Source organism: Anguilla anguilla, chromosome 8 (genome assembly GCF_013347855.1).
Source record: "Anguilla anguilla isolate fAngAng1 chromosome 8, fAngAng1.pri, whole genome shotgun sequence".
Lineage (NCBI taxonomy): Eukaryota > Metazoa > Chordata > Actinopteri > Anguilliformes > Anguillidae > Anguilla > Anguilla anguilla.
Window position 1 is genome coordinate 4,362,103 of NC_049208.1, and position 13,990 is coordinate 4,376,092.

The following is a 13,990-nucleotide window of genomic DNA, read 5'->3' on the forward strand; positions in this document are numbered from 1 at the left end:
TCACCTAAACACGTGTACACCCCCCTCCCCCACCCCCACCTGTCGGTGCCTCCCAACTCTCCCGAGCAGACAGTTATCTCACCTGTACACACCAGGGCGAGCGACACACTGAGGCTTGCGTTTGTCAATGGCGCCAGTGAACAAACGATCAAAACCGTTTCAAGCCATTCCAGGAGCGTCATTTAAATGGACGGCCCAGCATCACTTAAGACTACGGCCCTGGGATGACTTCCAGTGCATTACCGATTCCACCCGAGCGCAGAGTCTTTGAAGAGCCCGTTTCTGAAAAGTCGCCGAAAAGCTTTTTTTTTCCCCCACCACGTAAATGGCAGCGTTGCTTGATTGAAGCTTTTAACCTTGCCGTTTGCGGCAGTCCTGCTCCTAAAATCGGCTCTAAATTGAAGTTGTTGTCGTAATCTGTGAAACCTCACGTCGTTTGAAAAACGTTTTTCGTTTGAGGTAATTAAAATACTTTAAATATACTGCGTGCCGAATTTCAGTTTGTAATGAGCGCTTTCAGGGTAAATATTTCCAGTCTTCCTGTTAAGACAAAGGTGCTCCATTCTTACAGAACTTTAGTTGAAATCTATGGTGCCCTCCAAACGTACAAGTGAATGGGCAAGGATCCCCAAACGGAAAGCCAACACTGGGGACTTGATACTAAACTGAATTGAAAACGCGAACACAATACACATAATAAAACTATGGAAAAGACAAAATTATAATAACCTAAAGGAAAGGCAGAGGCAGTGACCGTACTCCCGACAGATTCTAGAGAGCACATCTTAAGTTCTCCTGAAACACAAGAGTCAAGACACAAGGCCTTTGGAAAAATGCAACTGAAACGCTGATTTATTGGGTTACAGTACGGAAGGAGGACGAGACCGTCCAAGACGACAGGAACACGCATCCAGACTTCAACTGACATAAACACGAGCTCAGATGCAAGAGAATGTGTGTTCTGTCCCCCATCACCGCTGTCTCTGATTCGCTCACTCCAGAATGTCACTGAACATCTTCCTCTTCTTTGATTGGCCGGTCTGAATTTCCAGCCACTGGCCCCGCCTCTTCCCAAAGTGGGTCAGACCAAATTTCGCCCAAACGTGGCGAGCGAACTGATCAGACCGGAGCACGGACTCGCTGGGAGCTGGGAGCGAGAGATAAAAAGAAAGAAAGGAGAAGGAGAAGGACGGAGAGGGAGATTGAGGTATTCATACATAAGGACAGTATCGCAGAGTAAACATGTGGAGCACTGCGATAGAAAATTCATGCTAAACGCAACAACACAACATGCCCTCAACAAATACATCTGTATTTTTTTTAAATTTACATTGCAATCAAAGCAGAAACACACGACCATGGAACCTGAAAGGAACAGGGCCAACTGGGACCTTCTGAGCCAGGAATGATCTTGGCCTGGTACTGTCCCCAGGTGCATTCTGGGATTGCGGAACTACTTCACCACTGCATTTGAGCCAGAGGTGCTCCAGAGCATTCTGAACCATTGGTTCCTAACTGGACCCGGCACCCATTTTGGTGGTAGCTTCGGTTGAATGGACGTCTTCACATTTGCAGACAGACAGACCGAATATTTAACCTCAATCAAGCATTAGAAATCGGTAAGAGGTCTCCTCACCTAGTTCCTGTGCAATTCCTTGTTTCTGACTCACGGTGGCGCTGTTCCAGACTGCCTCTAAAACTCGACTGCCATATCTGGAACAGGCTAGCTGCACGTACTGACCCTGATGAGAGAGAGTTCATATTACTCTTACTGTTGATTTGCATTTTGTATAAATTTGCTTTGGCAAAATGATGTGTGGTCATGCCAGTGAAGCATATTTGAAAAAGAATTGAGAGAGAGAGAGAGAGAGAAAGAACCTGACGCATTTTATAAACTGATGTGACATACACTGACTGTAGAAAATAGTTCATAAACAGAACTGAGGGAAATGCACTACACTTAGCACACTCCTGTGTGTGTGTGTGTGTGTGTGTGTGTGTGCTTGTGTGCGTGTTAGTGTGTGTGCAAGTGTGTTCCTCTCTCCCTCCCTCTCTCCCACCCTCCCTCACTGTAGCTCCTCCCCCTTCAGTCACCTCCAGTCTCCTCAGTATCTTGCTCCGCCCCTTGTCGCTCGAGGACACGAGCAGGGCCTGGAGCACGTGGCTCCCTGATTGGTCGGTTCCCAGGGTCAGGAGGTCAGAGGGAGGGAGCAGGCGCAGGCTGTTGAGCAGGACGGAGCGGTCTTTGAACTTGGCCAGAGACTGGACCAGGCGGGAGCCGTTATAGCAGATGTTAGACAGGGGGCGCTAGAGAGGAACAAAAGATCATCGTTAATAATCGTAGAGGCGTGGGAGGCAGAGAGGTGAGCTCACAGAGTAAAAATTTAAAAACCTAATTTTATTTTCTTTAATGTCCATGTTATACCACGGACTCTCATTTTAAGCGACGTCTTGTGTGCCTTTGTGCATTCTTTCATATTTATATTCATATTCATTTATGCTGCTCCTCTGGGCAAATAATAATTATAACAATTATAAAGCTCTTTCACAAATTGTTCACAGCACTTTTCAAATAAAACAAGAGTATAACAAGTATATAAGATACATATATAAGAAATATAAATGTATAACAAGGCAGTTGGTAAACTGTTAAAAATAGGCTGGTGTGACAGAAACATAGGACTCGATACAAATAAACGATAAATAAAGCTAAAAGTTTCAGTGTTACAAAAAACAGCAGAGAGGTCAGAGGGCAAACACCCTGTTTATCCCGCCATTACGCATCAACTGACCTGTGTGTCTCCCTCTGCTGGCTGCTCACCGTAGTACGCCTCGTGAGTGTGGAGAGACAGGAAGAGGGGGAGACAGAAAGTTTGGAGGGAGGGAGGGGCAGCACAGTGGAAGGCCTGGGGTGGGGCGGGGCGGGGTAGGGGGGTGAGGTAGGGTGGAGAGGCAGGCAGAAAGTCAACAACACAAACTTACAGTATAAATAAAATACAACTTATAGGCCTACAGGGCGACTTACACAGATTCCATTTTTACATACCAATCCACTATTGTGGATTGTATGCCGGATATTTACTGAAGCAATTTAGGTCAAGCACCTGTTCAAGGAATTGCAAACTCTGAGTTACAAGTCCAGTTATTATGTTAATGCTCATTTAAATGATAAGAATTTTAAATCTGCTACTAAGTAACTATCATTAACAGTACTGTTGCGATGACTTTTTGTTAGCTGAAAGTGTACCTGGCTCACGTCTGAAACACACAATTACACTCACAGGTGCTGATGATACAGGGAGAATTCACCAACTGCTATCATGGGTGGTGCCGTGATGTTCTGTCAATCACTCTAATGAACCAATCAGAAACGTTATTCCAGACTGGTTCAAATCAGTACGTCACTGATGACACACCATAACTCCTCCTACACAGGAGTTCGTGAAAATTGTCCCTCCCAACAAAACACAGCTTTTAATCACGATAGCATGCAGTGAGTTAGCCTCACCTCCAGGAGGCACTGTAGCAGCCGGCCTTGCATCTCTTCCCGATCCACGCAGCTGTCCGTCAGCTGTACTATCACTCCCATGTGACCTGCCGCCAGGATGGCCTCGAGGCCCTCGACGAGCTCCTCAAACACCGAGTGAAACTGAGGGAGGGAAAGACGAGGGAGAGAATTTACCGTTTACATAAATCACGCTTTGGCAATACTATGTATATATGTGGCCATGCCAGTAAAGCATATTTGAATCTGAACTTGAGACAGAGCTTAGGCTTGGAGATCAAGGCTTCTTTAGCCCCAAGGTTAAGTATATCCTAGTGTGCCCTGCTGGTGTGAAAACCCTCATAGGGCGAAGCAGGGTCAAAGGTCATGGTCGCGGGTCAAAGGTCATGGTCGCGGGTCAAAGGTCGTGATCACGGGTCGAAGGTCGCGTACCATCTTGTAACCGCTGGACGCGGCCGTCAGTCTCTGCACCGGGAAGTTTGCGATTGGATGGACTGCCAGGTTGACCAGCTGACCCTTAAGGTGGTTCTTGTAGACGTCACGGAGCAGGGCCTTGTGGGATACCTGGAGGACCTTCTCAATGAGCCGGCTGCAAGCCTGGTCCTTCAGAAACACCAGGAGAGGGCTGAGAAAGAAAGGAACATGTTTAATTACCACACACCCATTAAATTACCATACACCCATTTAATCATTGACACCACACCGCGGGGGCCCGTCCACGTGCTTCAACAGCGCCTTAACAGGATTACCCACTCAGCGGCAGCCATTTGCATCGTTTCGATTACCGGCACTGCATTAGTGTAAACACTGTTCCTGTGTTGTATGTTTATGCACTGAATGTGCACGCATATTTAACACGGCGAAATCGTAACAGTGCGCTGTGATGGGGGAACAGCGCACAAAGAGCTGCCCTCACCTGACTCCAGGTGCGGCGCTGAGAGACGTCAAGTATCCCACAATGCCTTTGGTCAGCTTCCTGCAGAGCTTGGGCCTCTTCCTGTGGCAGATGGCCAGCATAGCCTGGAGCACGGTGCTGGCCACTGCGTTCGTCACACACGCTGGCGGGAGAGACAGAGACACGAGAGATTATAGTACACTACAGAACCTCGGATATGGACACACCCTGAGGGTGTGGCTGTTCTGTGGGGGTGTGGCTGTGTTGAAGGGGTGTGGCTGTGCTGTGTGGGTGTTGCTGTGCTAAAGGGGTGAGGCTGTGCTGTGGGGCCGTGGCTGTGCTGTGGGGGTGTGGCTATAGTGTGTGGGGGTGTGGCTGTGCTGTGGGGTTGTGGCTGTACAGTGGGGGTGTGGCTGTGCTGTGGGGGTGTGGCTGTGCTGTGGGGGTGTGGCTGTGCTGTGGGGGTGTGGCTGTGCTGTGGGGGTGTGGCTGTGCTAAAGGGTTGTGGCTATACTGTGGGGGTGTGGCTATACTGTGTGGGGGTGTGGCTGTGTTGTGGGGGTGGGGCTGTACAGTGGGGCCGTGGCTGTGCTGTAGGGGTGTGGCTATAGTGTGTGGGGGTGTGGCTATAGTGTGTGGGGGTGTGGCTGTGCTGTAGGGGTGTGGCTGTACAGTGGGGCCGTGGCTGTGCTGTAGGGGTGTTGCTGTACTGTGTGGGACGGCCAGAGTAGGGGATTATGAGTAGAGACTCACTGTGGATATGGTCCATCAGAGACAGGGCCAGCTTCTTCAGAGCAGGTCCAAAAGAGAGAGGAGCCTCAAAATCCACCAGCTGAGTGCTGGTCTTCTGCACTTTACCCCCTATACACAAGAGAGAGAGAGAGAGTTTATACTGCACACACACACACACTCTGTCACACACACACACACACACACACTCACTCTCACTCTCACTCTCACTCGCACACTCTCACACACACTCTCACTCGCACACTGACACACACACTCTCACTCTCACACACACACACACTCTCACTCACACACTCACACATACACACATACACACATACACACACACACACCCACTCTCACTCACACACACCGTTAGCGCTCACCTGGGTGTGTGCAGGACCGTCAGCGCTCACCTGGGTGTGTGCGGGACCGTTAGCCCTCACCTGGGTGTGTACGGGACCCTTAGCGCTCACCTGGGTGTGTGCGGGACCGTTAGCGCTCACCTGGGTGTGTGCGGGACCGTTAGCCTAGCGCTCACCTGGGTGTGTGCGGGACCGTTAGCCCTCACCTGGGTGTGTACGGGACCCTTAGCGCTCACCTGGGTGTGTGCGGGACCGTTAGCGCTCACCTGGGTGTGTGCGGGACCCTTAGCGCTCACCTGGGTGTGTGCGGGAGCGTTAGCGCTCACCTGGGTATGCGCGGGAGCGTTAGCGCTCACCTGGGTATGCGCGGGAGCGTTAGCCCTCACCTGGGTGTGTGCGGGAGCGTTAGCGCTCACCTGGGTGTGTGCGGGTCCGTTAGCCCTCACCTGGGTGTGTGCGGGAGCGTTAGCGCTCACCTGGGTGTGTGCGGGAGCGTTAGCGCTCACCTGGGTGTGTGCGGGAGCGCTCTGGCTCCAGGCAGCCCCCCAGCAGGTGTGTGAGCGTGCGCGTCACATGGGAGCCGTGCGTGTGCGTGATGAACTCTGTCACGTCCTCCGTCACCACTCGCGACAGAGCCAGGGCCTGGGCCTCCAGTATCCCACAATCCTCCGCTTCCGTCTCCTCCGCGGACTCTTTGGAGGCCTCCAGGGTTTGCCCTGCAGGACGGATACATATTATCCCACTGCTATGGAGGGACAGGCTCCTCCCCAACTCTGCTTGCCCAAAATTCCGTCCTCAGGCAACTTTCTGTATGCCTGATTGTCAGTCCCTGCTAACTGCTCTTGAAGGCTGTTTGTGTTCCTAAGCAACTTTTCTGCATAACTGCCAGTGTAACCTAAGCAACTTTCTGTCAGTCCCTACCAACTTCTCTATAAAGCTGTTTGTTTTCCAAGCAACATTTCTGCATAACTGCCAGTGTAACCTAAGCAACTTTCGGTCAGTCCCTGACAACTTCTCTTCAAAGCTGTTTGTTTTCCAAGCAACTTTTCTGTATAACTGCTGGCTGTAACCTAAGCAACTTTCTGTCAGTCCCTGCCAACTTCTCTTCAAGGCTGTTTATGTTCCAAGCAACATTTCTGCATAACTGTCAGTGTAACCTAAGCAACTTTCTGTCAGTCCCTGCCAACTTCTCTTCAAGGCTGTTTATGTTCCAAGCAACATTTCTGCATAACTGTCAGTGTAACCTAAGCAACTTTCGGTCAGTCCCTGCCAACTTCTCTTCAAGGCTGTTTGTTTTCCAAGCAACTTTTCTGCATAACTGCCAGTGTAACCTAAGCAACTTTCTGTCAGTCCCTGCCAACTTCTCTTCAAGGCTGTTTGTTTTCCAAGCAACTTTTCTGCATAACTGCCAGTGTAACCTAAGCAACTTTCTGTCAGTCCCTGCCAACTTCTCTTCAAGGCTGTTTATGTTCCAAGCAACATTTCTGCATAACTGTCAGTGTAACCTAAGCAACTTTCGGTCAGTCCCTGCCAACTTCTCTTCAAGGCTGTTTGTGTTCCAAGCAATGTTTCTGCATAGCTGTCTGTGTGTCCCAGGCAACTTTTTGTATGGCTGCCGTGGTTCGTATGTCTGTCTCCAGGTCTCACCTGTCCACCTGGGCACCTGCCTCAGCGCCGTCTCCACCACGTGCCCCCCGCACCGGTCACATGACGCGGCTTTGAACTCCTGCCCGGAGGCTCCGCCCAGCTCAGACAACACCTCCCCCACCTGGGAAGGACCGGCCAATGGGAGCAGCCGCTGCAGGGTGACGCTGCCTGTGATATCCGTGGCAACCAGGAGAGCCCGCCCCCTCACCTCACTCAGCACATTCTCCACAAACAGCACTGCGGGAGAGTTTGGTCGTTATAATGTCAGGGTCCGAATTCATGAAGTATACAATTCAAATACAATTCCATAAAAAAATCATTTGTTCTGAATATTGGCATCTGAATTGTTAAAGTATTTCACGTAACAAGCTCAAGATCTTTCTCCAGAGATAGGGGGACAAGAAAGAAACACCTTCAGTCACTGTCTGAGGAACACACAGTCTATTTACTAGGCTGTTAAATACCATTGGAAGAAAAGCTATTGTGGGTAGATATAGCACTTACCCTGTAATCTCTACACCACAAAAAGCATCTGCTTTTATGCCTGAAACACATCTCTCTTTGCTGATTATCAGCAACTCACTGTTTGTAGCACCTGAAACTTAAAGAAACATTTTTTGTCCTAGTCTGAGCCACAGATTTTAATCTCTGTCGCCAGCCCTTCCCGTGAATCTACAGCTGGTTTGCTCGCTCGTTTTGCCCTTCACTCATCCGCCCATCCATCTCGTCTTCCATCCCCCCCCCCCCCCCAATCCCACCCCAATCCCACCTTTCTCCTCCTCCTCGGCGAACCCTTCCTCCAGCCGCTCGCTCACTCTGCGGAAGTAGCCCACGCTCATCGCGTCCAGACGTTTCTTAGTTCCCGCTTCGCCTCCGCTGCCTCGCCCTCTCTCCTCCTTTCCATGTCCCTGTCTCTTATTTCCTCCAACTTTCCATGGCCTCGGGTTCTTTTCTTCCGTTCCTTCCGTCATCCCTCGTCCTGACGCCTCTTTTTCTTCGCAACAGGTGGACGATTCAGTCACTTGTGATGCGGCTCTTTCTCTTGTGGTTTATTTTCGCTGGATTTTGGTTTGACTGAGTTCACAATCTTAAGACAAAAATTTAGTTTAGTTGACAACTGAATAAGCAATGAAATAGCAAAAGACGTTTTAACATTAAAATAATATTCACAAGGAAATGTAATCAACGAAGCACATGAACCTGAAATACAGATACCCGATCTGAAAAGGGACTCGATTCAGCACTTTTGAGTTAATCAGAACGTTGTGTTACATTCCGTTAACATACGCTCTTATCCAGGCGCGACTTGCAGTTTAACTTAGCAACTAAGTTTCAACCAAGTGTTGTTGTTAAAGCTAGTTAACACATGTTCGCAAGCTGGGACCTCAGTCCCAACGGGCTACAAAATGCATTTGCTAATGCAGTGAGGTATATGCCCCGTTAAGAATAAAAGGTATTTAACTAGGCTTCGTAGTAACGCAGTACAAGCAAGCTAACAAGCGCCTAGCAAAACGAACATCCAATTGGATTAGCTCGCAAGCCAACTTTAGCCATTAACGTAATAAGACTGGAAAATGACATTTAATAAACACGGTAGCCAGCCATGTTAGACTTGCGCCATTCTAGTCTGCAGCTATTTTTTCAAATGGATGCACAAAAAATATATAGGTTCACGTTGTTAAACTGTTACAGTAAGCAGTAAAGTTGACACTCACATGTGTATAGTTGAATGCGAGACGCGTGAATGACGTACCACAGAAGTCGACGCATGAAATTTACGCAAAAGGTGACGTCTGTAACGCGAATGTTACTGAACGGCAGGTGGCGCTGTGATCAAGGAGCGCAGTGATTTTTGTCAACGATTTTATTGGCTTTTTTCATAAACAGCTTTATTTCTAATTACGTTTCTTATCATTGTTAATTGATAGTCGTGCTCCTTTTTCTTTTTTGTATCATAACAATAATGCATAATGAATATTTATATTGCACTTTGCATATTACAGTGAAAATGCAGAAATGCTTAAGTATTTAAGTTTTATGAAAGTGAGTGGTCTGATTGGTTATATGATATTTATAGCAAGTGTTATGTAGCTGTGACTTTTATGAATGGATCCCTCTTATATTATTTGACTGAAATAAAATAAAATGTTTAAGATATAATATCAAAAGACCAATCCCACAACCAAAAATCATACACATCATCATCATCATTCCCATCATCAGTGCACCCCTAACATTATTCAAAATGTAATAATTTACAATTACACAGAAAGCAGTTCTGACAAATAGAAAATACCCTTATTTTGCCCTCCATTTCTACATGAATTCAAAATGATTAATTACACAATTTTCCGATTCTAATCTCTCTTCATCTCTCATTATGTTAAATAAAGGATTTTTTTAAGGCAAAGTCTCTCTCTCTCTCTCTCTCTCTCTCTCTCTCTCTCTCTGACTGATACTTGAACACTTCATCCTTGCGTGAAAGTACACGCTTGAGAACACAGTACTCTCTTGTGTCCATAGATTCCAGGCCTGCCCTTCGGCCTGCATCCTCCCTATCAACACATGCTCCAACAAAAGGAGTATGGATAAGAGTGTTATTTCTTAACTGGAAGTGAACACCCAAAATACTACCATCCCGCACCTCCTTGACCCATGACCCTGTCCCCACCCCTCACCGTGCCCTTTGGTATTTGTTTCAGAAAAGCTCACCACAAAAGGAGAAGGAATGGAAGTTATGTTTTAACTGTGTGTTATTAATATTGCAAACAGCAGTCATGTCAAAGTCAGGGCTTTCCCTTCCCAGCTGCCTTCAGTGTTGACACACACTTGATAAATGGCCACAGGAATGATGGTCCTCTCCTGTTCATTTCTGACCTGTTCCTCAACCAATCTTCAAATTCAGAGTACGGTGCAGTTTTCTGTTTTTCACAGAATGAAGTGTTCTCTTCAGCACTTTGCGACAATGTAAAAAAAAATGTATTTCTAATTATTCTCATTGACCTTTTATTTGATTTTAATATGTACTGAATTGCACAAACAGAGTGATAAATTACATTCTTTGCCCAAGAAACGCTGAAAGTAAAAAAAAAGATATATTAACTACAATCATGTTGGATCACTGTTTTCAGTTTGTAGTTGAGAGTACCCCCAGACTGCCATCAGCCAGAAAAAAACACACATTGCTCTATAGTTTGCCGTTAATTAAAAATAATAATAATAATAACAATTTTAACTGACTGCAAGGCTGCAGTGGATATCTGGGGACTTCTTGGAGGACCGAAAAGGTGATTTTTCTTTATTAGGACATCATCAATAAATCCTTCTGTCATAGCTGAGCTTCATTGTGATATCATTGAAGAATACCTCTGTCACAGACAAGCCTCAATCTAACCCGCTTGTCACAGGCTGGCATGGTAAATGGTAGATGGACTGCATTTATATAGCACTTTTATCCAAAGCACTTTACAATTGATGCCTCTCATTCGCCAGAGCAGTTAGGGGTTAGGTGTCTTGCTCAAGGACACTTCAACATGCCCAGGGTGGGGTTTGAACCGGCAACCCTCTGACTGCCAGACAATCGGTTTTACCTCCTGAGCTATGTCGCCCCCGGCATCATTGTGACATCACCAATAAGCCCTTTGGTGAGGGAACTGACTCTGTCCAACAGTCAGCGCTTCCTTGAGTCATCAGGAGGGTTAGGGTTAGGAGGGTACTGTGTCACACCTCTGTAAGTGCTGTGCAAGCACCAGCTCATACTTAAGACTTCCTCAAATGTTTGAGTTAAAACAGGGGTCAGGTTCTCTCATGATGATGAAATAAATGACTCAGAATGACTTTTATTTCTTCTTCTTTTTTTTTTTGCTTTCGGGAGCAGCTGTACACTAAGCATGTCTCATCTTGCCGCTCGTATTATAATTCCACCATAGCTGTGTCATACCTGGTTCCTCCTCTTCGCTAAGAGCCCTGTTCACTTAAGGGGTCCACAGGTCTGTTCTTTCAGTGGGTGAATTTCCTTTTTCCGAAGTTCTGCAGTGCTTCAGGAAAGAGCACTCTTTCTGTTCACATAGGAATAGTGAATAGTCTTCCTCCCCATTGTTTCAGACCACATTTCTTCAGCTGAGATGAGGGAGGGGCAACTACTGCCTCACTCATTTCCTGTGTTAACGTTAAAATACGAATGTGTGTGTGTGTGCGTGCGTGCATGCATGCATGCATGCATGAGAGACAGAGAGTGAGTGTGTGTGTGTGTGCTTGCGTGCGTGTGTGTGCGCGCGTGCATGCGTGCGTGTGAGATTATCTAATCAATTCTCTAAGAGTGTGTGTGTGTGTGTGTGCATGTGTGAGTGTGCGTATGCATGTGCGTGCGTGCATGCATGCGTGAGAGAGAGAGAGAGAGAGAGAGAGTGAGTGTGTGTGTGTGCGTGCGTGCATGCGTGAGAGAGAAAGTGAGTTATGTGTGTGTGTTTGTGTGTGCGCCTGTGTGTGTGTTCGTGCATGCATGCAGGAGAGACAGTGAGAGAGAGAGTGAGTGAGTGTGTGTGTTCATGCATGCATGCAGGAGAGAGAGAGAGAGAGAGTGAGTGAGTGTGTGTGTGTTCGTGCATGCATGCAGGAGAGAGAGAGAGAGAGAGAGTGAGTGAGCGAGTGAGTGATTGGGTGTGATAACTCTCAAATCTGTTTTCACATCCTTGCAATGTCGTATCATAGTGTGAACTGGTTCCAGCTAACGGAGGACTGAATGATGAATCTTTCTGTCGAATGCAGAGAAAGCCACAGCAATGAATACACGATGGCTGTGCATTAACGGTGGGCCGAGGTCCAGCCAGGAACCAGGCTGCCACTGTCCATTCAACCCTTTGAGTTACGTATGTACGGAATGTTTTTCGGACACTCGAGGCAGTGCTCTAGAACTCCATCGCTCACAATCGCCAGCGCGGATTGTTACAACAGCGTCGGAATGTTCAGTCGAGAACGTTCTGATCACATGTCTGCGGTCTAGTACCTGAAAAGGTTAATGGCCGTCTCCGGGAGTCCGGCGCTTCTGGCGGCGTGCTGAGGAGCACGTCCGGCTGTCAGAGACACAGGGGTTGTGAATTCGGAGGAAATGGCGGGGGTAGGGGGGAGGTTACGGGGGAGGGCGGGGTTATTCCAGTAAAACTCTAGACACTTCATTTTGTTGTTTATATGCAACATTCACACAGAACCAAGTTGTCAACAACAACAGAAAAGGCAATTAAAAAAAAAAGAAAAACATGAAATGCGTCCAACGTTCATTTTAAAAGACCCAAAATGCTTGGTCTCCAAGCGACAGTTGGTCTTGAAGCCTTTCGTCAGGGCAGATGAAGCTTGTATTAGTTTTATAAGAGGCGTGATTCTGTGCTACAAAATCCTGGTTGGGGACACAGAGCTCAGTGAGGTCAGCGCAGCCAGCCCGCTGTATTTGTTATCATATCAGGAGGAAACGTCTGCTTTTGCCTTACCCTGGAAAGTACCGAAAAAAACCGAAAGAACAAAACACTTTCCCATATGTGTATGCGTGTGGGGGCGGGGCAGTGGGGTGCAACCGTGACTCTTTACATGTGTGTATGTGTGCTAATGTACAAATATGTATGTGTGTGGATGTGTGTGTGTGTGTGTGTGTAACTGTGTGTATTAATTCCAGAGTTATCAACCAGTCTCCCTACTCCCCTTTCTGTCCAAAACCCTGGAATGCGTGCTATCTAATCAATTCTCTAAGCAGGTGAATGCGCTTCTGTTTCTCCTATACTGTATTTTGCTATGGATACAAGTGTCCTGGAAATGAATGTAATGAATTTGTAATGAAATGGCCAAACATGTGGGTGTTGAAAATTTTAAACATGCAGTTTGTGTTATTTGTGGCTCTGCCGAATAATGACATTCAGTATGAACTGTGCTATGCATGTGTTGTGTGTGAGGTATGTAAAATGTGTGAGGTGTGTAAAGTATGTACGGTGTGTAAAGACTATGTAATGGGCTGAGCTGATAGTGTGTAAAAAAGGTCTTAGATAAAACCGGAACATAATAATGTTCAATGCTTTTAAGTGTTGTGCCCCGAAGGACGTGCTTATTAAGAATTACCAAGTGGTTTAAAACTCTAGCGTTCAGATTTAATTTTTAAAAGAGAATCTATTTTTCATTGGCTCTCTGTTGACAAAAGAATAAATAAATAAATAAATAAATAAATGAATGAATAAAAACAAAACACCCATACGATGATAATATTTATTGCAGCACAAATCATTTCCATCCCGGATTCTTCAAATGGCAGCATGGTGTGAAATCTATTTTTATGAGGGTTGGTATGAAGCTGCTTCACAAAGGGGGCGAGTGTTGTGTCTGGCAGCAGAAGAGGGCGCTCTCCCTGCCGCATTGAGCAGCGTATATGAGTTCTAGTTTAAGGTTGACTCAAAGAGATTGGTAAATGGTAAATGGACTGCATTTATACAGCGCTTTTATCCAAAGTGCTTTACAATTGATGCCTCTCGTTCATCCATTCATCCATTCACTCACACACACACAGACACCAATGGTGAAAGGCTGCCGTGCAAGGTACCAGTCAGCTGGTTGGAGGCAATTAGGGGTTAGGTGTCTTGCTCAGGGACACTTGGACACGCCCAGGGGGGTTCCCCAGGGAGGTTCCCCTTTTGGAGAAGTGAAAGTCAGCGAGGGGTGACAGGAAGTGAAATGAGAGCGCAGGAAATCAATCTACGGATGGAACTCTGAAAGTTCTGACTTTTCCACCCCCACACACCCACCGCCATTGAATAGCACAGAGGGCGTTCACTCTGTAGAGAAAATACCAAAGCATGCTTCTGATTAAAATCA

General features: G+C 47.0%; 1 protein-coding gene across 1 annotated transcript; it reads right to left on the minus strand.

Annotated features, from left to right (window-relative positions):
- Nucleotides 1-823: 823 nt before the first annotated feature.
- On the minus strand, nt 824-8,902 carry LOC118234053 (nucleolar protein 9). Its single transcript, XM_035430361.1, has 12 exons — nt 8,857-8,902; nt 7,911-8,228; nt 7,142-7,378; nt 6,001-6,210; nt 5,154-5,261; nt 4,422-4,563; nt 3,938-4,130; nt 3,509-3,649; nt 2,793-2,906; nt 2,095-2,307; nt 1,637-1,742; nt 824-1,147 (listed from the first exon to the last, which is right to left on the minus strand). Exons 2-12 carry the CDS (start codon nt 8,110-8,112, stop codon nt 993-995), a joined length of 1,821 nt encoding a protein of 606 aa, XP_035286252.1. The 5' UTR covers nt 8,113-8,228; nt 8,857-8,902; the 3' UTR covers nt 824-992.
- Nucleotides 8,903-13,990: the final 5,088 nt, after the last annotated feature.